The 23,062-nt window shown below is 46.6% G+C and overlaps 1 protein-coding gene across 20 annotated transcripts in view; it reads left to right on the top strand.

The window, feature by feature from the left end:
* SUN1 (Sad1 and UNC84 domain containing 1) overlaps positions 1 to 23,062 on the top strand; it is a 51,883-nt gene that overhangs the window by 6,727 nt on the left and 22,094 nt on the right. For 14 of the 20 annotated variants that reach the window (XM_049111213.1, XM_025415991.3, XM_025415990.3 and 11 more), the window contains 5 exons: positions 9,393 to 9,489; positions 15,508 to 15,696; positions 17,557 to 17,741; positions 18,595 to 18,621; positions 18,740 to 18,916. In XM_049111213.1, the coding sequence (XP_048967170.1) occupies positions 9,413 to 9,489; positions 15,508 to 15,696; positions 17,557 to 17,741; positions 18,595 to 18,621; positions 18,740 to 18,916 (655 nt within the window). In that variant the 5' untranslated portion in view covers positions 9,393 to 9,412. Of the gene's footprint in view, positions 1 to 4,726; positions 4,895 to 7,325; positions 7,388 to 9,392; positions 9,490 to 13,859; positions 13,988 to 15,507; positions 15,697 to 17,556; positions 17,742 to 18,594; positions 18,622 to 18,739; positions 18,917 to 23,062 lie in introns of those variants that run through there. The other 6 variants (XM_049111216.1, XM_025415979.3, XM_025415984.3 and 3 more) reach the window with 6 other exon arrangements.

Here is a 23,062-nt window from a genome sequence, read left to right as displayed (position 1 = left end):
GTCATTGTCTTTGTTGGATCTTTAATTAATATTACTGGAAGATGTGAGCTATATATAGAATATGGAAAACAGATCATTTTGATGATTTCTTCACTCTCTACTTTTCAGTACCGGACAACATGGACTCCGAGCCTGCTGCTTCCTGTTTGGGAGGACAGCATGAAAAGGGTTATTAATTAAGAACTAGTGTTAAAAAAAAAAAAAAAAAGAACTAGTGTGGATTAAATGTTTACATTTGCAGTACAAATAAAATCCTGTAATTGCTGTTTAATTCTCATTCCCAGTCATAGCTAGAAATAAAGCACAGTTGATACAGCTGTTCTGCTGCGATGAGGACACGTGAGAAGCAGTTTGAATCCGTTAGGAGAGAGTAAGGAGGCCCAGGTGTGCATGACCCTTTCCCCTCATCATGTGTTTGTATAGCTCTTGATGTGGTCAGACAAGCAGCAGAGACTGAATTTTCAGGTTAAAGGCAAAGTAAGGAACACGCACAGCAGTGCGTGCTGCCCTCAGAGAGTACAGGGTCTAGTCGCTCATAAATCATTACAGTTTCTGTGAAGATGAGTGCTTGGGGAGCACTAAAGCTAGCATCTCACTTGGACATGTGGGGTTGGGGCTCCAGGAGAGCTTCCTGGAGGTGGTATCTCAGCTGAATTCTCAGGTTGACTAGAAGGTAGCCAGGAGCATTTGGTGTGGAAAGAGACCAACGGAGTGAGGCTGGGGAGAGGGCATAGGAACTGTGAAATGGGATGAAGAGAAGAGGGTTGTCTAAGTCCAGGCCCTCAGTGAAGCCACTCCATGGATTGATGGGACACAGAGAGGAGTGGGACATTTGGATGGAGGGTCTGGTGCAGTCTCTTGGGTCTTATCTGTAGGTGCTAGGGAGCCATGATGGGATGTGAAGGCAGTGAGGTGGTTGATCTCTTTGTAGACACACCCTTCTGGCAGTATTCTGGCCATAACCAGCAGGAGATGGAGTAGCAAGGGGAACTGGAAGGAAGAGGGAGTGACCCACTGGAATGGGGGGAACAGACTGATAGGTGATTTGGATACTTGTAGATGATCCCCACAGAAATGCTCAACATGAAGTAAAATCAGATGCTTATCTCACTGTATACATATGAATTACAGATGGATTAGTTAAGTCAAATCAGCAATAGAATCTATAGCTGACTACTCACGTGTTCTTGGGCTGGAGCAGGCTCTAAGTCTGGGAAGAACTAACAGGCCAACCCAAGTCACCGCAGGGCCAGTTCAGTGACACAGCGGGGTCTGCTAGCCATGGGTGAGATTGATATCCTGTAAAAAACAAAAAAACAAAAACAAAAAACCAGAAAAAGGCAGCCCCCTCCCCCCATCTGGCTACATGCCATACTGGCCTTCCCAGTGCCAGAAGGGCCCCGTCAGATGTGGGAGGAGCCCCCAGAGTCCCTGCTCAGTGCCCCTAGAGTCCCTGCTCAGCGCTGCTGCTTGAAGGTGTTCTTTGGGGACAGCATCTTCGCCGTAGAAACCGCGTCACAGGCAGTCCTTGTAACTGCTGGTTGTAAGGAAATTTAGTGCATTCTGGGTTTGAAGCAAATACTGTAAAACTATGTTGTCATGCTTTCTGGATTCTAGGAAGAAAGACCCTTTATATTAACATGTATGAAATAAGTTGACTTTGGGCTTTTGCTGAAACACTATGATAATACCACTGTCAGAGGAAATGGGTTTTTTATTAAAAAGTTCTTGGGGAGCAGCCCGGGTGGCTCAGCGGTTTAGCACCACCTTCGGCCCAGGGCCTCTTCCTGGAGACCTGGGATCGAGTCCCACGTTGGGTTCCCTGCATGGAGCCTGCTTCTCCCTCTGCCTGTGTCTCTGCCTCTCTCTGTTCTCGCTCTCTCTCTCTCTCATGAATAAATAAATAAAATCTTAAAAAGTTATTGGGTACTTACCATCAGGAGATGTAAGCGTGTGATAACTTATCTTTACATAGAAGTAATTCTCTTCCCTAAAAGTCAGAGCTATTTTCTTAAGTAAACAAGCTCATCCAGCCCACATCTCTTCCTGTTGTCTCATCATTCCCCCAAAAAGGAAAGAAACATCCTATCTTGGCTGGTTACCGTTTTTCAGTACAGACTTGCTGCTGGTAATAACTAACTTTTATAGCGTATTTTTATCCTGTGCCAGGCAGCACCGAGCAAATTAGGCGTGTTCACTGGCTGACTTCTCCAATAACAGCCTGAGTTTGAGCGCTGTCTATTCCCAACTCATGGCAGCATGGAGGTGTGAGTACATTGTCATTCCCTCTGCTCAGGGTTCTCTGGCCAAGTAGAGCCAGGATGGAGCCTCTGGGTCTGCCTGCCCCCAGGCTGCTGCACAGATGAAGACAAAATTTTTTTGGAAAATAATAGCTATCTGGGTTAGTTGTTGAAGTTGTAAGAATACCTACTGTTTAAAAAAATGTTAAATGGTACAGAAGTGGATAAGTAAGGAGTAGAAAGTCTGATTCTTTACCATTGAATTTAGTGGTATTTTTCTTCAAGTTTAAAGGCATATTCAAGTACTTACAGCACGTAGCTTCCTGTGAAGCTCTCCCAACTATTTTTATCTTAGTCATTAGTGTCCAATTCATTGTTTTAAATACTCGGTTCGTGTTTAGGGTTCTCCCTAGTATAAGTCACAGATTTTCACAGACTGACATTGTTTTATTTCAAAATAAAAACAGATGGATGCCAATTCCTATTTCTTAAGTGGTAGAAGTAATTACATTGAATGTGACGTTTGGAAAACTCATTTCTAACCTAAATTATGATCTTTTTTATGGTTTTACTTAGACCAACTGTGACTTTTTTTAGTCTGTAGGCAAAAGTAATGTTTTTATTAGTCTCTACATTTAGTTTTGACAGGATTAAGATTGAGCAGAATGGTTACATTAAGATTTAGTTCTAGGGTGACACGCATAAGGGGGGCACGTGATGGAAAGAGCACTGGGTGGTATATGCAACTGGCTAATCACCAAGTTCTACCCCTGAAACTAATTGGACACTCTGTGTGAACTAACTTGAATTTATGTAGAATCTTCAAGGGAAAAAACAGATTTAGTTTTTTTTTTTTTTTTTTTAAGATTTTATTTATTTATTCGAGACACACAGAGAGAGAGAGGTAGAGAGACACAGGCAGAGGGAGAAGCAGGCTCCAGGCAGGGAGCCCGAAGCGGGACCTGATCCCGGGTCTCCAGGATCACACCCAGGGCTGAAGGCAGCGCTAAACTGCTGAACCACCAGGGCTGCCCTAGTTACTAATTTTTAAAGGGTCGCCTTGGAATTTTAGTTTGAAAATTAATCCTCTTTGCAGACTATGTGACAGACGAAGCACCCAGTATAGCTGTCCTCTGAAAACGGAGCCCTGGGTGATAAGGATCGGCAAGGGTGGTGGTGGAGTGTTTGTCAGGTGTTCACGTGTGCGCATGTTCCCCCAGTACCTCTCTGGAAGGTGATTGAGGGACTGCCTGACCAGCTGAGCACCCGCTGCTGGCGTCTGCAGATGTGCCAGGGCCACTATGGCTTGTCCTGTGCTGCGGGAGCCTGCTGCCGTCAGCACACAGCTTCCCTCTGGGATGGCACTGGTGGCAGATGGCGTCTGGAGCTGTGCCCAGAGCTGGGAGGAGCGTCCTGTCTGTCGCTGTCCCCTTTGATTGCTTCTGTCCCCGGGGATGGGTTATGGGCAAGAGCCACAGGTTCTGACCTTTGCCTCCGGCGGAACCGGAGCAGGTCGTTTCTGAACCAAACGACCAGAAAGCTACACTGGCCTGTTGTGCCTGGGCTCATTCTCTCAGCCACTTTGTCAGTGACTCAATCAGCTGAAAAAGTTTGATTTATAACCTACTCCTCTCTGTAAACACAGTGCTTGCTGTAGGCACTGTTTAATATAACATAATTGTCGACAAGATGTTGCTACTTGGGATCTCCAGGGTTCCTTTTTCCAGTTTTTCTTTAAAACTTCCAGCATTTCCTAAGGAAATACTGTGCACTAGTATTATTTCAGAAATGTTAGTTTTCTCTGTGTCTTTGGTTTTGCCATTTTCTTGAAGCTCCCTGTTTTCAATCCTTGCGTGACTTATCAATTTTGAGATTTTTTCCAGGCATGTTTTCTAGATTGTTACTGGATTAGTACAGACATTGTGGTAGTAAAAATTCAAATTATATGTGCTCACAGAACTAAAATTCATTCTTGGTTAAAGCATTCAAGAACAAAACAGCTTTATGTTTTCGTCTCTACCGTATGATGTCAGCATAGCACCATGTCCTCAAAGGGCATTGAAGGAGAAGCCTAGTGGAACCCAAAGGGCACTGAAGGAGAACCCAAGACGTGGGGTTCCTGCTGGTTCCATGGGATAAGCCTCCAACTCTTGATCTCAGGGTCTTGAGTTGAGTGCCTCATTGTGCTCCACCCTGGGTGGGGAGCCTACTTAAAATAATCTTAACTCTGTTTTTATTTTTATAACTTTCTTTAAACATTTTCTTAAACTCTGATTTTCGAAGCCTACTAAGAACTGCGTGTTTGTAAAGATACGAAGGTCCAGCATGAACAGAGGCCCTCTCCTCTGCCTGTGCTTGCAGGAGAATGAGGCACCAGAAGGCACAGCAATCCAGCAGCAGCGCCCTTTCCCCCTTGCAGACGCCGCTCTTGGCCATGTGTCCTCTCAGCTGTGTGCTTTTCCTAGTTAGGAGTGGCAGCTCAGAGTCCAGAGTCCTGAAGAAGCTCTCTTTGACCAGGGCAGAGGAGGCGCCCTCATGCACTGTGCTAGGCTGCCCACCCGGGAGAGTCCTGCCCTAGCAGCCAGAACAGAACGAGGGGAAGGAGACAGCCTGGAAAGGACGGCAGGAATGAGGACAGTGGAGCATGTGTGATTGTAAGATGTTGACCTCAGATTCTTTCCAGGGCTTTCTGATGCCATTGAAGACATTTTCAGTCTGCTTTTTCACCTATTGTATGAGAGCAAATCAGCTTTCCCTGGAGTCTCAGGCTGAGGCTGGTAGAGGCAGGGCCACACGATAGGAGCAGGAAGCTCTAGGGTTACGTGTGGTCTTTACTTAATGGGGATGGACACGGAGGCTGGGAGCAGCATTTTGAAAATGCTTAGTGCTCATGTTCACTTATCAGCAGATCTGGTATTAGAATTGCATGTTTGCTGTTTGGAATTCTGAGATGCTTCTGATGGGGGCCAGGGGCTGGAGCAACTACCTGTTTGCTCCCATTTGGAGCCATCCATGCTGGCAGTGGACTGTGCCTTTCATTTTCATCCAGTTATTGTACTTAATGCTCACGTTTCATGGAGGGAACTGAAGAGTGATTTCAAGTGTTCTGAAGCTGTATCATGATCTGTTCAGGGTCAATGGAGAGAGGACCCACATAAATTCTGGTACGATTAGCTGTCATACCCAGGAATTCTGTGCTGCAGTAAACTTGGAAGAGAACAGCAGTCATCCTTCCTCAGAAACTCTGACTCAAGCGTGGTGTAGCCTCCATGTCCACCTGCCTCTTTGCAGGTTCTGCTTTGTGTGAGTGTGGTCCTCTTGTGCTTCCGCAGGGGAGAAGTGGCTTTCTGGTCTGTGGACTAAGCCATGGCAAACACCCTTCAGGGCCACGGGTCTGAATTAAGCTGGGGCTAGGCTTTATGCTTAGCTGCACTTCACTGGAGAACATGACATAAAATTCATGTCCTTACAAGAGTGAAATCAGAATGAGCTGGAAAAAGTGGGTACGTGTGTGGTGCCCTTGTGCTGTGCGATAGTAGCTGCTTAGATGTGACCATCATTGTCCGCTCCACTGTCCCTCCTGTCCTGCAGAGCTACGCTGCCAGGTGTCTGTTCCTAGAGTTTGGTGTCTGCCCTTACTGGTACTCTTGAGGGTGTCCTCTTTGGGCATTTTTATTACTTTTCTATTTCCTAACACATTTTACCAGAAATCTACCATTATCCGGTGTTACTCTGCTTGTGTCTCCCTGTTCTCTCCGGTTGGATTTTTGACACAGTCACTGCTAGAATCCTGTCATTCCCGGGATTCCTATGACAACCAGTCGCTCTGCTTGGTTCTTTGATAGGATTTATTTCAGAGCCAAGAAATTTAATTAATTTTTTAAAAATATTTTATTTATTTACTCATGAGAGACCCACACACAGAGAAAGAGAGAGAGATTGAGAGAGAGGCAGAGGGAGAAGCAGGCTCCACGCGGAGCCCAGTGTGGGGCTGGATCCAGGGTCTCCAGGATCAAGCCCTGGGCTGAAGGCGATGCTAAACCTCTAAGCCACCTGGGCTGCCTGAATTAATCAATTTTTAAGTAGGCTCCACGCCCAGTGCAGAGTCCAGCGTGGGGCTTGAACTCATGACCCTGAGATCAAGATCTGAGCTGAGATCAAGAGTCAGATGCTTAAGCGACTGAACCACTCAGGTGCCCCCAAATTAAATTTATTGTGGCATAAGGCCAACCTGAAACTTGGCTAGAGGTGGTATGGCTCAGGTTTGTCATCTGGCTCATTGATGGGAAGAACTAGGTTGAAAAATCTGGTTGTAGCTGGTCCTGCACCTCCTGTTAGCTTCTGAAAACACCATTTGTCACACATTAGAAATTAACCAAATTCTCTTTCAGGTAGCTAAAAATGTGAGCACATATAAAGTAACTTTTCAAATAAATATGTGAGTTCCTACATATGCCCTCCACAGGTTCTGTAACTGCTGCTTCTGAGCTGAGTCATAGGCTGGAGCTCCTGGATCCTCTGGCAGCTTTGTCAGAGAACTGGCCCTGTCCCAATCTGCCCCACAGTAGGCCCTAGGGGCGGAGCTGGGATTGCAAACCCAGATTGCAGGACTCTGCCCTGCTCTTAGCTGCAGGCTCTACTGTCTCTGTGTCCTGGTCCTGATCTTGGAAGTAAATGCTCAAGTATTGGCTTTAGGGCGTCTGCCATTCCATATAACACTGACCTCTGTAAACTTCAGGATGTAGTCACTAAGGACGTATCAGACACTAATTGTAGTGTAGTTGGTAGAAATTAGCCATTAGGACAACTCTGCTGTGGTTTAATAATCACTATTGCAGGTATTGAAGAATGTTAAGGTGAAAGGTCACTTTGGGAATGAAGTGAGAAGTTTGGGTTTTGTTAATCAGTGAGTAACTAATAGAGAATAAAAAAATCAGTCCCTTATCCACTTGGAGAATGAGGACAATTATGGGGCATTTATATTGTCACTTGGCCTGGCATTTCACAGTTGCTTGGTGAAGGAGTGCTCCAGGTCTGGGTTGTCAGGAGCCATTGTGACGCTGCTGGGGTGGGGCTCAGGCTGGGCGAGGCTGGGCAGGGTTGGCGGGGGCTCAAGGTCTGCTGGGCCAGGTGAGCTGTGCTGCTAGGTGAGTCGTGCTGGGAGGGAGTGCATTGCAGCTAGAAGGCGCCTGGTTCTGCTCTCCCGCTGCCCCTAAGGCTGGATTTCAGTGTTGGCCGTAGTAAACACTAGGGAGATCAGGCAGGAGAACAGGTGGACCAGCACTTGGGTAAATGGCCAGGGTTAACTTTAATTTTAATTGTAGAAAGAGTGTGCATTAATAGCATGCCAAATAAGGATGAGTCCGTACCTGTTGAAGTGTGTTTCGCCGGCAGGTGGGCTAGGTCTCTGAAGAAGAGTGCTGTTTTTTTAAAATGCAGGAGTCTTGTGGTGTACGTTGAAATTAGGCAGTACAATTTTTTAAATATAAACAATATTTTTTTATTTCTGTGTTTTTTAATTCTTTAAAAGATATTTGTGGGCTGCCTGGGTGGCTCAGTTGGTTAAGCATGTGACTGGATCTCAGCTCAGGTCATGATCTCAGGGTCATGAGCTCAGGCCCCGAGTTGGGCTCTGTGCTGGGCATGGAGCCTACTTTAAAAAATTTGGACTATTTCTGAGAAAGTGGTGTGAATCAAAACTTTTGGTTTATAAAAGTTTATAGAAAACAGCCATTTACACATAAATATTTTTTGCCCAGGCTGGTCTTTACTTTTAGTTTTATCTTCCTTAGATTTTTCAACCATAGGTTATGAATCACATCACTACTATGCAGTGTTTTTTAAAAATTCTAAGTACGTGTGTGTGTGAGAGAGAATATTTTTAGCCAGAGGAAGGTTTGAGTCATTGCAAAGAAATTTAGATGACAATCTGAAAAAAATTTTTTTCATTTAAATTTAATTTTTTTATTAGGCTCCATATACAGCATGGAGCCTAACATGGAGCTTGAACTTATGTGAAATCAAGACCTGAGCAGATGTCAAGAGTTGGACACTTTAACCGACTGAATCTGCTGAGCACCTCAAACCTTTTTTTGATGTTCTTAAGGATTTATTGATTTATTTTTAGAGAGAGAGTGTGTGTGTGTGCAAGTGTGGGTGGGGCGGTGGGAGGGCAGCCAGGCAGAGAGAGAATCTCAAGCCACTAGGGGCTCGATCTCACGACCCTGAGATCATGACCCGAACCAAAACCAGGAGTTGGACTCCTAACCGACTGTGCCATCCAGGCACCTCCAACAACATTTTTTATTTAAGATTTTATTTTTAAGTAATCTCTATGCCAGACATGGCTCGAACTCACAACGGTGAGATGGAGTCATGCACTCCACCAACTGAGTCACCCAGGCATCCCCCAAACTTTTATAATTAAAAAATAATCTGGGACACCTGGGTGGCTCAGTGGTTAAAGCATCTGCCTTCGGCTCAGGGCGTGATCCTGGAGTTCCAGGATCCAGTTCCACATCAGGCTCCCTTCATGGAGCCTGCTTCTCCCTCTGCCTGTGTCTCTGCCTCTCTGTCTCTCTCTGTCTCTTATGAATAAATAAATAAAAATTAAAAAATATACCACTTAAAAAAATCTAAGTTCTTTGGAGGAAAATAAAAGTGCCTTAGGCTCGTGTGTCATTCAGCAGTTTCCTGGTACTGAGTGTGTGGGCCAGTGTGGGCATCGAGGGTGAGTGCTTGGCCATGGATAAGGGAGCTCTTCTAGTTCAGTTAATAACAATGAAAACTTATTACAGAAGAATGAGAACATTTTGATATCTTTAGAACTTAAAAAATACATTTTAAAAAGGAGGCTGAGTCACTCTGTATTCTTTTTGCAAGTGCTGGTTTTCATAATTATGAGTAATGTAGGGTTTCCCCCTTTCACTCCTGGAGTGTAGTGTTGGGGAACTGAACACAACAGGACTTCTTTCTGTGAGAAAATGTGTCTCCTTCACTTAACAAATAAAAACAAAAACGGGCACGAGGTTTGTTTCACTTGGATTGTGTAATGTTGGAGTCCTAGGTGTGCGTCTGGGGTTGGCTTTGACAGGCCCTGTCTGTGTTTCCAACCTGTTAACACCCTGCATTGCTTTTTCCCGCCTTCTACAGTATGACTTGAGGCCGTGACCATGGACTTTTCTCGGCTTCACATGTACACTCCTCCTCAATGCGTGCCTGAGAACACTGGCTACACGTATGCACTCAGGTGAGCGTGCTCGCGTTCCGGCGCCGTCTCCATCACCATTCCCATCACCTCTCCACTCCTGGATGCCAGGGACAGCCCTGCAGCTGAGGGGGCTCTGTGCTGCTTGCAACCAGAGGTAGTATTTTGAGAGGGAAAGAGCTGCAGAGGTCCCAGTGTGCTCTGGCTTTCTGAAACTCCACCGACATGGAGATTGTGAGGTTGTTTTGAAAACCAAACATTCTGATGACTTAGGGTGAGTCATAGCCAGCGTCCTGCTGTTTCAGACCCACCCAGTGGCTCTGGTCTCTCGGATACATCTCTGTGGTTATGGGCAGGGTTCTGTGATTTCTATTAATGGCTCAGTATTTTGTAGTTCACAGATTTGCCTCTGAGAGGAAGAGGTATCATCAACAGAACTTTGATGAAGCCCAAGGTCTTGGGGGCAGCTTTTGTCAGATGCTCAGTTTTCTATGTTTATTCTGACATGGGTCTGAAATGGCCATGTGGCCCCTGCATGTCTAGTTCCCCAGGTCAAAGGATTGTAAGATGAAACTGAAGAGCTAGAAGCCAGGGTTAGTGCCAGAGCATACAGGATTGGGTGGGGGAGAATGTACGGGACTGGGCGGGACCTGGCGGGAGAGAGCTGTGTTCTGACAAGACCTTCAGGGTTTCTCAGTGCTTATCTACTAAAGGGTAAAAATATCATGGAAACTAAGAAAACTAGAAGGTATTTTAACAAACATGTTTTTAACTTCATTAGTCAAACCTCATATTTGATGATTGAGTTTTTATTCATAATTCTAGATTATTTTACCCTTTGAATGTTTTCATCAAAAGTCCTGGTTTATTTTAGAAGAAGGGAGTGGTTCAACTCAATTTAAACTATTCCTTATTCTGTATTGTGGAGTGTAAAAATAACTTCTGGTAACTTATTTCTAGCTTTTAGAACCTATTTTAAATACAGTGTGAGTATCTTCCTTAGGGAAGCAGCACTATGATTTCCAGCATGCCCACTCCACAGCCTTCCTGCAGGTAGATGGGTGCGTTGGTGTGGAAATGGGTGAGAAGCAACCTGGGGAAAGTGCCTGTGCTGGGAGCTTGGCCTGGACTTCAGGGCAGTGGGAACCAGGGAAGGATTTAAGCCCGCAGTGGTGTGATTAGGCCTGTGCTCAGAAGGATGCTGAGGCTGGCAGGTGGGAAGGAGGTAGGGGGTGTGATGCTGCAGTGGCCTGTCCCAGGCAGAGATGGGCAGGGTGCTGGGTTTCTGAGCCAGAGGCTGCAGGTGGGACGTGTCCCAGCTTGGGCAGCTGGGGTGAGGAGGGAAGACGGGAGGATGGGGAGAAAAGAGCGGTCAGTGGAAGACTGTGGGACATGGTGGGGGAGGTGAGGGTGTGGTCAGCAGCGTGATGTGTAGAGGGCTGTGCCCCAGGCACCAAGGGACCAGGTGGTGGACAATAGAAAGGGGTTTGCCCTTGCCATTATGTCTCTTGTCTTCCCATGTGTGCCTCTGTGTCCCCTCCCTGAGTCCCCCAGCTCCCCTGGAAGCTGCTGGTCCCCGCAGTACCTGGCCTCACTGCATGCCCTTCCCTCAGTTCTAGTGACTCTGCACCCCTGGCTGACAAGCGTCCAGCACCACTCTGATCTTCATTCTCAGCACTTCAGGAGACACACAGAGGATCTGACAGTGTCCTGGTCATTCCATTTATTTAAACTATTTCTCTACTGTGAAGCCTACCATTAGCATGCAAGTCGGGGGGGGGGGCAGTCATATGCCCCCCCAGCTTCAACTGTTCTGGCACTAGGCCCTTCCCTCTGTCTCCAGTGTATTGTTGTGAAGCACATCTCAAAAAGATTAGGATACTTTAAAAACAACTACCCGAAATACTAGTATCACACGAAGAAGCTCCTAGTAATTTAAAATAACCTCTGATATATCTGTAATATACCAAAGTTGATGTGCCAATCCCTGGATCTGCATTTCTGTTTTCAATCAACCTGAACAGAACTCTCCTCTGTGTTTCCTGTGCACTGTGGTTAGATGTAGAGTCTGATCAGTGCCAGGTTTGGTTGGTTTGTTGCCAGGACTCTGCATGTTCTTCTTATTGGGGGGGTGCCTGGCACCTGGTTTGGTGCAGAGGCTGAGCCAGACCGTCGTTAAGGAACCCCCCGGCTCCACACATGATGGGGATGCAGCCACTGGGACACTGCCTTGAGCAGGAGGCAGTCTTTCCCAGAAGCCCTCCAGAATCCCCCCCTCCACACACACACACACACCCAAAGATGTGGAGACCCCAGCTCAGGTGGCAGCCCATGTTCCAGAGTCAGGCAGTCTGGAAAAGTGTCCCAGCTTGGGCAGCTGGGGTGAGGAGGGGAGGGTGTGTGACTGTGCCAGCCTCTGGTAAGTACACCACAGTCCCTGCCAGGGATGCCCAGAGGGCAGTGTGTTTCTAGAAGGAGGGTTCCAGCCAGCACCAGGCCTGGGGCATCGCCCGTGATTTCAGCCCCGTGGGGCAGGAGTGTAGACAATGTTTTCAACCAGTGTGCCTGGTCAGGGAAGAGAAAGGGCCTGGCTCTGTGGATGTTTCATTGTTGTTTTCCCTGCCATGGAGACAGATGAGATTGTGTCCAGATGCAGATGGTTGGGAGCCACAGAAGGGTTGAAGGGGAGGGAAGAGGCAGCAGACAAGTCTGGAGAGTGGGAGAGACCCAGCCCAGAGCGCCCAGATGGGTGTTAGGATGGCGGCATCCGCTGTAGCAGGAAGGAAGGGAGAGGGCCATTACGAGTGTGGCCTAGGCTCCACCTGAGAGGGGGCCGTAGCAGCATTTCTGGGGTGAAGCAGGGCGGGATGGGTGTGGCAGTGAGGTAGGGTGAGGCGGGAAGTGCCAGGCAGCAGCGAGGACCTGCTGGCCTTGGGGACTCCGTTGTTGTGGTTGTCTGGGGCCTGCAGCATCTGGTACAGGGACACAGCTGGGTTCATCGCCGGGGTGTTGTCTGCTGCTGGGACCGAAAGGCCAATAGCCAGTGGGGGGGGGGGGGGGGCGGCTATAGGGGGAGAGCTGTGATGATAATGCCTATCCCTTATGAGGACACTGGAGTTCTGCACGGCCCTGGCCCTGGATGCTTGTGGGATTGGGGCCACAAGCAGCCATCTTGCTGCACAGCTTGTGGCTGCCAAGCATCTGTATCTTCTTTCAACTGTGCTAGATTTTTCTCTAGTCTTTTAATTAAAAGTGCATCTAACTAACGGGGATTTTTTAAAGAACAACATTTAATTGATGAGGGAACCAAACTAAAATCTGCTCTGAAGGATTCAGTCTGTCATTTCCTTTGGGGATCTTTGTACTCTTTTTATATCCTAGTTATAATAAAGTTATAATAAAGTACTTTTAACACCAGACTTGCTGAAGTGTTGCCTGGGGTGAGTGCCTTGTATCTTGTGTCTCCTGCAGATGTTTGTACCTTTCTGCTTAGCTCTGGCACATCTGTCCATAGGAACCTTGTAGGAATGATGGTTGGGAGCCTAGGGCATGAGGGCGCCACTGGCCTGTGTGGGTCCCTGGACCACAGCACCAATGCAGGTGTGGGTCCCTAATGTACCAGATAAGCATGGAGATCCAGACCCGAGTGGCCTGTGTGAGCCCCTTTCCTGGGAAGGATTGCCAGACAGCTGGGTCCAAACTCAGAACCCAGAGTTGCTGGCTTCTCCATCGCTTCCGCTGAGCCCTCCCTGCTTTCAGCTCCAAATACCAACTATGACCAGTTCGAAGAGACTTTCTAGGTCTCTTCTGTGCCCTTATATGTGTGTAAGAATCTGGGCTTCTGTTTTTTGTTCCTTGTTTTAAGTAGGCTCTAGGCCAATGTGGGGCTTGAACTCACAACCCCAAAATCAAGAGTCCCGTGCTGCACTGACTGAGCCAGTGGGCGCTCCATGTGCTTCTATTATATAGTCTGTCGTAATATAAATAGGATGATATTAGAATCTTGTCCTTTTCTACTGAACAACGTAGGCAGGTTTTTTTTTTTTTTTTTTTTTTAAGGATTTTATTTATTTATTCATGAGAGACAGAGAGGGAGGCAGAGACACAGACAGAGGGAGAAGCAGGCTCCTCGCAGGGAGCCTGATGTGGGACTCGATCCTGGACCCTGGGATCATGCTCTGAGCCGAAGGCAGACACTCAACTGCTGAGCCACCCAGGTGTCCCTCTTTCATGATTTTTAATGGCCTCATGTTTAACCCTTCCTCTGCCGATGGACAGTTCCTGTTGTCTGCTATTGTGATATTCTTGTGTTTGCTTTTTCCAGTGTCTTTCTAATCACACTAACAGGGATTTGGAACACCCTTCTGATGGCCAAGGCATTCCAGGTTCTGTGTTGGAATGCTGGGGCCTCTTCTAGATTATGCAGTGGTAGCAGTGTCCCCAGGTTGGAGCCTCTGGGGCCTGTGGGGCTGGGCTGGGTGTAGAGTTCTGTGGATTCTGTCAGCTTGCTTGCTGTCTGCATATTCCAGATTGGACAGAGGTGGGTGGACTCGAATATCATTGTCTTTTGATATTTAAGTTGCTCATCAATGGTTCTCCTTAGATGAAGAGGAAGAATGTGCTGGTGGAGGGCACTGGTCCATAGATACATGATAAATTCTGACTTGAAAAAACAGATTTTCTTAAACTATGATTGTAATTGTATAAAATATTTTTGGAAAAAAGTAACTATTTATTTATTTATTTATTTATTTATTTATTTATTATTTATTTATTTATGAGAGACACAGAGAGAGAGGCAGAGACATAGAGGGAGAAGTGGGCACCTCGCAGGGAGCCCAACTTGGAACTTGATCCCCGAGCTGAAAGTGGACGCTCAGCCGCTGAGCCACCCAGGCATCCCAAGTAACTATTTTAGATTATACCCAAATGACGCTTAGCATCCTTGCTCTATACTCAGCATGGGTGAGTATGGAACATTTCAGCCCCCAAAGCAGCCTCTGGTGAGCACAAGAAGGGGCTCTTCCTGAACTTGTGCATGATACCTCAGCCCTGTGGTGACTGGAGCAGCTTGAAGAGTTTATTTACTGTTGCTTCACTTGAAGAGTTTTTAGTGTCAGATCTAATGTATTTATGGTGAATGTGATTCTGAAAATACTTTTATCATATAAAACATAATATCCCACTTCTTTTCCTTGAGAGCCTCATCGTGGTTCCTGTCGATTTCCAGGCCCTCAGCCAGTCTGCCCCCTTGAGCAGGGGCTATTGTCCCTCCAGTGAGGCGGGCGCAAGTTTGTCTCCCTCGTTGGCTGGGAAACCCTCAGCCCAAGCCCCTCTGCTCACCACAGCTTCCCTGTGGAGTGTGGCTCGTCTCCAGCTGTAGCTGTGGAGTCCTCACTGATGACCACACAGCCATCCGCTGGATGGTCTGGGCAGATCAGGAAGTGTGGCCTCCATCCCGGTTTAGGCACATGATAGACACTCAGGTAACATGTCTTGATTTGGAAAAACTTGCTAATGGCACCAAGAATGCATGTTTTAGTTTAGGATGATTATGTGGAAGAGTCTTGAAGTGACTTTATGACAAGCTGTTCTCTGGCTTTGTGGTGAGTTAGACACAGAGTGACATTATGGTACTGCTCAGGGTCTTGCTGCTCTTCTGCCTTTTGGGATTAGTTGTCCTGCCGTCACTGTCTCCTTAACTCCTCTGTCAGGCATAGTGTTTACTAGTAAGTGTGTTCTGGTTCTTTAATGACGTTGACATGGTTCCCCATAAGTGCAGGTTCATGGGAGTACTTATCCTAAAGCAGGTGTTAGGGTCAGCCCCGGACTGAAATATTGGGGTGCCTGGGGAATCGTCTCACAGATGGCAGGGCCAGAGTGTGTGCAGTAAGCATAAGTTGTCGACCGATTTGGGTGACTTCTGCTTTGTAGAAGAGTCATGGCTGTTTCTAAAATCTGCACTAAATCAGTACACATTATATTCATTATTTGCTCAGTATGTTTTAGAAACTGCTGTCTACATTATTTATCACTGACAAAGTTTTTTTTTCCTTCTAGTTCGAGTTATTCCTCTGATGCTCTGGCTTTCGAGACTGAGCACAGATTGGACCCCGTGTTTGATTCTCCAAGAATGTCCCGCCGTAGTTTGCGGCTGGTCACCACAGCATGTGCCACGGAGGATGGCCAGGCTAGGGACACTCACTCCTGCTCCAGTAGCACTGCCTCCCTGAAGGACAGAGCGGCCCGGTAAGTGCTGCTTCCCGTGTTACTAAACACGTTCTAGCACCATTAAAACTGAAAAAAAATAAAATAAAATAAAATAAAATAAAATAAAACTGAACGTGCACACTTTCTGGTCTGAAAAACCACACTCTTGTGTCTAGGTATACGTGTCCACACATGCAAATTTACCCATAAAGTCGTAGCTTTGCTATAAATTAGGACAGAAGCTAATTCTGGACCATGGGGCTTGTTTGGTATAGATGTTCTTGTATCGGCCAAATCTTCTCTTTCCTCTGGGTTTTACTCAGACCCTGGGGCAGACATAGTGCCCGTCTATACAGCTGACCTCCCAGTGTTGTCTGCGGGAGTAGCCTTACCAGACGATCGTGTGGCACCATGGATGAGCTCTGCATTATTAACGCTTAGTCTGTTCATTAAAATCTGTGTGAACTAACAGACGCATCCATGAAATTTAGCTGTTTACCTATATTCGTGGTTGTGTTTGCTTGATTTCTGAGCTCACTGTGCACATATCCAAGAAGGAGCAACGCGAAAAATCTTGTGTCCTTTAGAGGTCATGTTCCATTGCTCACATAGAATGACAAGTTTCCAGTCTGAATGGTCGTCTTTCACTCAGGATTGGGTGGTCGCTACGAAGAGGGGCAGTGGAATGCCATCTTGGAGCCAGGCTGTGTGCTGGCAGCCAGCCATGCTCTTCCTGCTGTGGCCTGTGTGTCTCACACTCACTGCGGGTTATTTAGAGAATGAGAGAATGGGAGGTTGCAGCTCAGTAGACTCAGGAGGTGCCCTTGAGGACCCCGGGCGACTCCACGTGGGGACACTGCGGCCAGGCTGGTGTTGTGCCACTTGACGAGGCCACAGCCAGGGTCCGGATGTTCTGTGCTCACATGCAATGGTGTGTTACCGTGTCCTCTCATCTGCTGCTCATTCCCTTAGGAGGGAGGAGCTTCTCCCTGCCCTGACCTGTTGCCAACATTCATAGTTTGTTTTTAGGGGCTTTGTTTTTATCTGAGCTGAATGTGAGTTCAGAGATGAGATTGCAGCCTTGCCTCACAGTCCTTAATGTAGTTCCATCTTTACCAGGGATGGAGAAATAAGGCAGGGAATGTGTGCATGCTGCACATGTTGTGGAAAGGGGAGGGGTTAAATTTATAAATCATCATTTTTACTTTTAAATCATTTTAATTAGATTATTTTAAGTTTTAACCCCTTCTGGGTTGTGGGGCTCAAAATAATCTAAAAACTGTCTTCCGTGTACAATTTTAGAAGCAGCTCTGGGACCCCAGCTTGAGGATTTCTGTTTCAGGTTAATGGGTGTTTCAGTGTAGTAGAGAAGACAAGAAAATTTTGCCTTAAAAATACTATATTTGGGCGCCTGAGTGGCTCAGATGGTGAAGCGTCTGCCATTGGCTCAGGTCATGATCTCAGGGTCCTGGGATTGAGCCCTATGTCGGGCTCCCTGCTCAGCGGGATGTTTGCTTCTGCCTCTCCCTCTGCCCCTCCTCCCTGCTTGTGCTCTCTCTTTCTGTCAAATAAATGAAATCTTTTTTTTTATTTTTAAATAAATTTTATCTATTTATTCATGAGATACACACAGAGAGAGATAGAGAGAGGCAGAGACACAGGCAGAGGGAGAAGCAGGCTCCATGCAGGAAACCTGATGCGGGACTTGATCCTGGGTCTCCAGGATCATGCTCTGGGCTGAAGGCGGCGCTTAACCGCTGAGCTACCCAGGCTGCCCTGAATGAAATCTTTTTAAAAAGCTCTTTATTTTCAAAGATTTTTGTGTTGGTAAAATATAATCCTTTTGTATTAGCTAGCAAAAGTCTATGAACTTTTTCCTTTTATTTTTTTTCTTCTTAGAACAGTAAAGCAACGCAGAAGTGCAAGCAAACCAGCTTTCAGTATTAACCACACCTCGAGGAAGGTGGTGTCCTGTGGTGTGGGCCAGAGTGGCACTAGCACGCTGTCCAGTGCGGCCTGTCTCCGGCCTCCTGTGCTGGATGAGTCTCTGATCCGTGAACAGACCAAAGTGGACCACTTCTGGGGTGAGTTACCTGCCTCTCGTGGGTGGGAGAAGGTTTGACGCTTTCCTCTAGACTCAAATACAGAATGCAGGCAGTGGCTTATGACTGCTACTTCCACTGTGCTCATGCTTAATCATTTGTTGTGACGTGGAACCAGGGGAAGGAATCAGGTGGTAATCTGATAACTCTTTGTAGACACGTTACTTTTGTAGGGTGGTTAATCACAGTTGTTATAAAAATCTTCTGGTTCCAGACAGCTCTAAGCAACGAGGCAGCTGCAGTATTTTTGAGTCATTAGAAAGTACCTGTGTAGACAAGTTGGTACAAGGAAGCAGCGTGGCTTGTGAACCTTCTTGACTTAAGGCCACGACAGTGTGACCCCATCCTTGCCACTGGTCATGCAGCTGCTTGCTGTGTCCGTTCCATGTTCTGGTTGGCCCCTTTGAGAAGATTAGAAGACCCAGATTACCTCCCAAAAGTTGATGTGCTAATTTAAGGCAGCATTAGGATTGGTGTTTGCTCTGGTTTGTTCAGCTAGCAAGGGTTAATCCTAGGTGACAGAGAAGCAGATGGTGCTGGCAGGGCTTCTGCGCCTCTGTACCAGGCTCTTGTCTTCCTGCCCTCCCTTCAGGTGTGTGTGTGTGTGCTACACACCTGCTCCAGAGTCGTGTCTCCAGAGATGTGCTTTCACCTTGAGTCACAAGATCATGTCTGCATATATCTGGAGGAGTTTCCAGTAGTTGTAGGCATTTCAGGGAATAAATCTTGACCATTCCCAGAATGCTGATTTATTAACCATTGTAACCTTTACTTTTTTTGTGTGTGGGCTTTGATAATTCGAGCTCATGAGCAAACGTGTGTGTGTATGTTTTAGGTCTTGACGACGATGGAGATCTTAAAGGTAATTATCTTAGTCCTTTTTTTCTACACGCTTTTTAAGAGGAAGCTTTTTTTTTTTTTTTTGAGAAGTATTTGCAGATTGCAGTAAACCAGTTCCTTCTACTTTTTGCAAACTTTAGGTGGAAATAAAGCTGCCACTCAGGGAAATGGGGACCTGGCAGCAGAAGCCGCCAGAAGCAATGGCTACACATGTAGTGACTGCCTCTTGCTATCCGAGCGCAAGGACACACTCACAGCACACTCTGCCACCCACGGGCCATCGCCTCGGCTCTACTCAAGGGATCAGGGTCAGAAACGTGAGTCTTGATATTTCTACTCACTTTTATAAACCTGGTTTGATAGGTCTGTTAGCATTGTTAGTGTTTTCTGTCATTGACTTAAAGTCAAAATTGTCTGATAATTAAGAAATTAATTATCACCAAAAATTAACTTTGCTCCTCTTCATCCTCTTTGAATTTACATTTTTTGTGGTTAGTCGTTTTGTACCTGGGAGCATCTGCAGTTATGGGAATTTGAACTTCGGGTGAGCAAAGGCAGACCCCATCATCAGGGAAAGCTGGTGGCACCACGTGGCCACTATTTTGACACCAGGTCATGGATGCTCAAATTTGTGGGAGGAATGGCTTCGTGGTGGTGCTTTTGCCTCTGCCACAAAAGGGGTTTTCACCCCTGAGATTGAGGAGCATGTGTTCTGTGTGGTTTCGTAAGAGTTCCTGGCCTTGGGAAAGGCGGCTGTGTGGCTAGTTCCACAGGAATGTGTGGTGCTGGGCCGGGGGTGTGGCAGCAGCCACCACACCGAGTCTTCATAGTGGGCCCATGGCCCCTTCCCCAGCGGTAGTGGCTTCAGAGGCCTGGCCGCACTTACTTGAATAGGGAGGTCCTCGGAGGTAGCCCCGGAGGTTCATGGCTGGCTGTTGCAACCAGGCAGGCCCGTGGAGTATCCTCCTGAGCCTAGGGCTTGCTGGCTCTGATATTTGTCTGGGGCCCTGGGGGAGAGCATTGCTACAGATCCCTGTCCAGGTTCCCTTACACAGTCCCACAGTGTGGGGAGGCCAGGGAGCCCTGGTTCCCGAGGCTTTGGCCCCAGTTTGCTTGGCTAGGCTTGAGGGCATATTCAAGTGGACAGGGCCAGTTATCTGTCACGGTTCCTGGCTCTGCCCTACACCTGAGGGCACTCGGTATTTTTCAAAGAACTATTTTGATGTAATGAAGGACGCTACCAAGACTGAGAGTTATTTCCATCCAATGTTTTATCCTTGTGACTCAAGTTTCTGGTTCTGTCTACTGAAGGTAATTGACACTGTTAGCATTAATATATCAAAATAGGGAGGCAGCGCCTTCTGGATTGTGGAGGCCAGCATCGCAGAGTGCTCTGGGTCTCCCTGGCCTGCACAGCAGCTCTATAGCCCCCCATGTCTTCTAGACCGGCACACTGAGGTCTGGCCAGCTTAAGAGGCTTACCGGGAAGTGACGGAGCTGGGACCTAGACCCAGGCATCTTGCCACCAGGGTGCTCTCCCCGAGATACCATGCCGCCTCCTGGGGGCTGACCATCTGGGTGGAGCCTGGGAGCCAGGTCCAGCATCTGTCTCTGAACTCTGCGTAACCACCAACATGCCACGTGTCTGGCTTTATTGAGGCTGCATTTTGAGGCTTGAGTAAACGTACATTCTACCAACCGTAAGCTGGTGCGAGAACAGTGTTTGCAGATCAGTGAGCATGTGTAGAAACACTCGCTGCTTTCCCCTGACCCGCATCATGGTAAATAAAGTTCACGTCTGTTTATTACCAACAGCCAATGGTCTTCATCCTGAGGCTCTGGATGGGAGTTGGTGGCTGGACCTCAGCTCAGATGGAAAAGTGCTGGGTGTGGTTTTGGCAGTAGCCTCTGGAAGTCTTGCACTTTCTTGCTTGAATTGATCTTGAATGTTTTTGAGGGGAAAACAAGCTATATTTTTATCTGTTTTGGGCTTCTGTGCTTATAGTTCATTGCTCTTTTATAACACTGATTTGTATGACCAGCAGTAATTTAAAAACTTCTGTTCCTATTTGGGTAAAGTGTTTATCAGAGAACATTTGGAAATGACAGACATGCACAAGGAAGAAAATGAAAGTTACCTGTAATCTACCACCCAGAGGTGACTGCACTCGCGGGGGGTCCAGCTGGCTTCTCCTGCTATTGCCTGGTGGAGACCATACTGCGTGAATTGTTGAGTCTTACCGCAGTTACTGAAAACACATACAACTCTTTTTTAAGCATAAATTACCCACACACACACACACACACACACACACACATTCTCTGTCATTATTTTTGTTTTTACTTAATAGTCTGGTGGTAAAATCTTGGAATAGTACAGATAAAAGTTCCTTCCCCTGGTCCCAGCCCATCCCCCTCTGGTCTCCTTTCTAGAGGGAACTGGTGCTACTAGTAAGAGATCATGGCAAATTCTTTTGCTCTTTATAATGGGATAAAATGCCCGTAACATAAAATTATCTGTCCATCATCTTAAAGAATACGATTCAGTGGCATTTTTTGGTACATTCACAATGTGCGACTGCTACCTATGTTTTGCTTTTGTGTACCCATAGATATACATAGTTTGTTTTGTTTTGCTTAAATGCTATCATAGTACATATATGGCTTTGGAACTCTATTTTATATGCCAATTCAGGTTGACCTTATTCGTTCAGATGTTTATCTACTATTGCATTTATGGTTGTATCAAAATGTATTTAATCAGTGTCTGTCTAGATGGAAATTCACATTTTTTTCTCTTTGATGCTTTTGAAGATTTTATTTATTTGAGAGCACACGTGCACACATATGCATGTATGTATGAGCAGAGGGAGGGGCAGAAGGAGAGACTCCCCACTGAGCACAGATTCTGACATGAGGCTCCAAACCAAGACCCTGAGATCACAATCTGAGCTGAAGTCAAGAGTTGGATGCTGAACTGACTGAGCCACCAGGCACCCCTCTGTTTTTATGCTTCTAAAAATGTTCTCTGGGTGTGTTTCCTTGTGTATATGTATTTAGCGTACATGGGCAAATCCTTCCGTAGGGCAGACAAACTAGAAGTAGAACAGATGCATTTGAACTTACAGACCCGCTTCAGCAGTATAGTTTCTGAGTCTGAGGCTTTTGAAGTTTGGAAGGAGTGCAGCCTTGACAAAACGTGAATTTCTGGTTCACATCAAAAAGGCTTTAAGAGACATGGAAGTCTTTTCCTTGGGACACCCAGCTGTGCTGGATACTGATGGGTGTCTGTGCCCTGACAGGCCAGGTTCCTCCCAGGAAGCATGGAAGGGTGGACTCTAGGGACCTTCCTAGGCCTCACAGGGAGGCACCCAGGAAATCGAGAACTGAGACAAATTCAGAATTCTCTGTTCTCCGTCTTGCCTATGGCAACACATAAATCCTCTTAGGACAGACAGGTCACTACTTTGAAAAATTGTCATTTGTCTTGGTCACTTAGAGCAGCATTGGCTTCCTGAACCGGCCTCAGTCTTTAGAGAAAATATATTTTAAAAGCTGTCCCAGTCTTCAGCTCCTAAATACATATCACTGCTTGAAAAAAAAAAAAGTTATTGTAAATTTCAGTTTAAATAGATCCCTCCAATTGATTTCCCAAAGGACTGACCCAGATGGCTCTCTTGCTATGGTGATATGAGCGTCCTAATTCCATACTGTCTAGCCAGTTTTTCATTTGTTTGTGCTTTCAAAATTTTGCCAGTCCCATGGGTTAAAAATTGAATTCCAGTATTTCTGTTTATCAGCAGAACAGACCATGCATTACCTCCAAGTAAGTTTCTCTGAAGTTTTCAGTACAGGGTAAAAGACACCTGGGCAGCACAGTGGGAAACAGAGTTGGTGCTGGTGCTTGGGGTGGAGGGCTGCAGCTAGCTCCGGTTCTATGAGTGCTTTGGTAAGGGCCTCCAAATCACAAGTAGGTTACTAAGTAGGCTATTTGAAAAAGAAAACATGAAAAAGCACATTCCTTGAAAATCACTCCCACTCCACCAGTTCCAGGTGGCTGCATGCCACACCTGAACTCAGGGTTCACTGAGCCAGGAGAGTGAGTGGATGAGTCTCAGAAGCATTTCCCCAGTCTACACTCAATGAAAACTTATTTTCAGGGATAAAAATTTCTAGCAACCATAATTTGTTGACTATTATCTTAGACATTGCAGATTCACAGATAAATAGTTGTCAGAGATTCCATTGTGTCTTCTGAAGCTGTGGGCAGTGATGACAATGGAGGAGAGCTGGGGTCCATTGAGGCCTGTTCCTTCCAGGTGCTCATGCCAATGCTCTCTGTAGTGTCCTCTGAGGCACATGCTGTAGTGGATGCTCCTGAAGCAGGTGACAGAGTACGGGGGTGGCTGTTGTGCAGGTACCTAGCCTCTGGAGTGTATGGAGGCAGGGTTGGGGTGCAGTCC

The sequence above is a fragment of the Canis lupus genome, chromosome 6, assembly GCF_003254725.2.
Source record: "Canis lupus dingo isolate Sandy chromosome 6, ASM325472v2, whole genome shotgun sequence".
NCBI lineage: Eukaryota > Metazoa > Chordata > Mammalia > Carnivora > Canidae > Canis > Canis lupus.
This window is presented reverse-complemented; position numbering and strand designations above follow the sequence as displayed.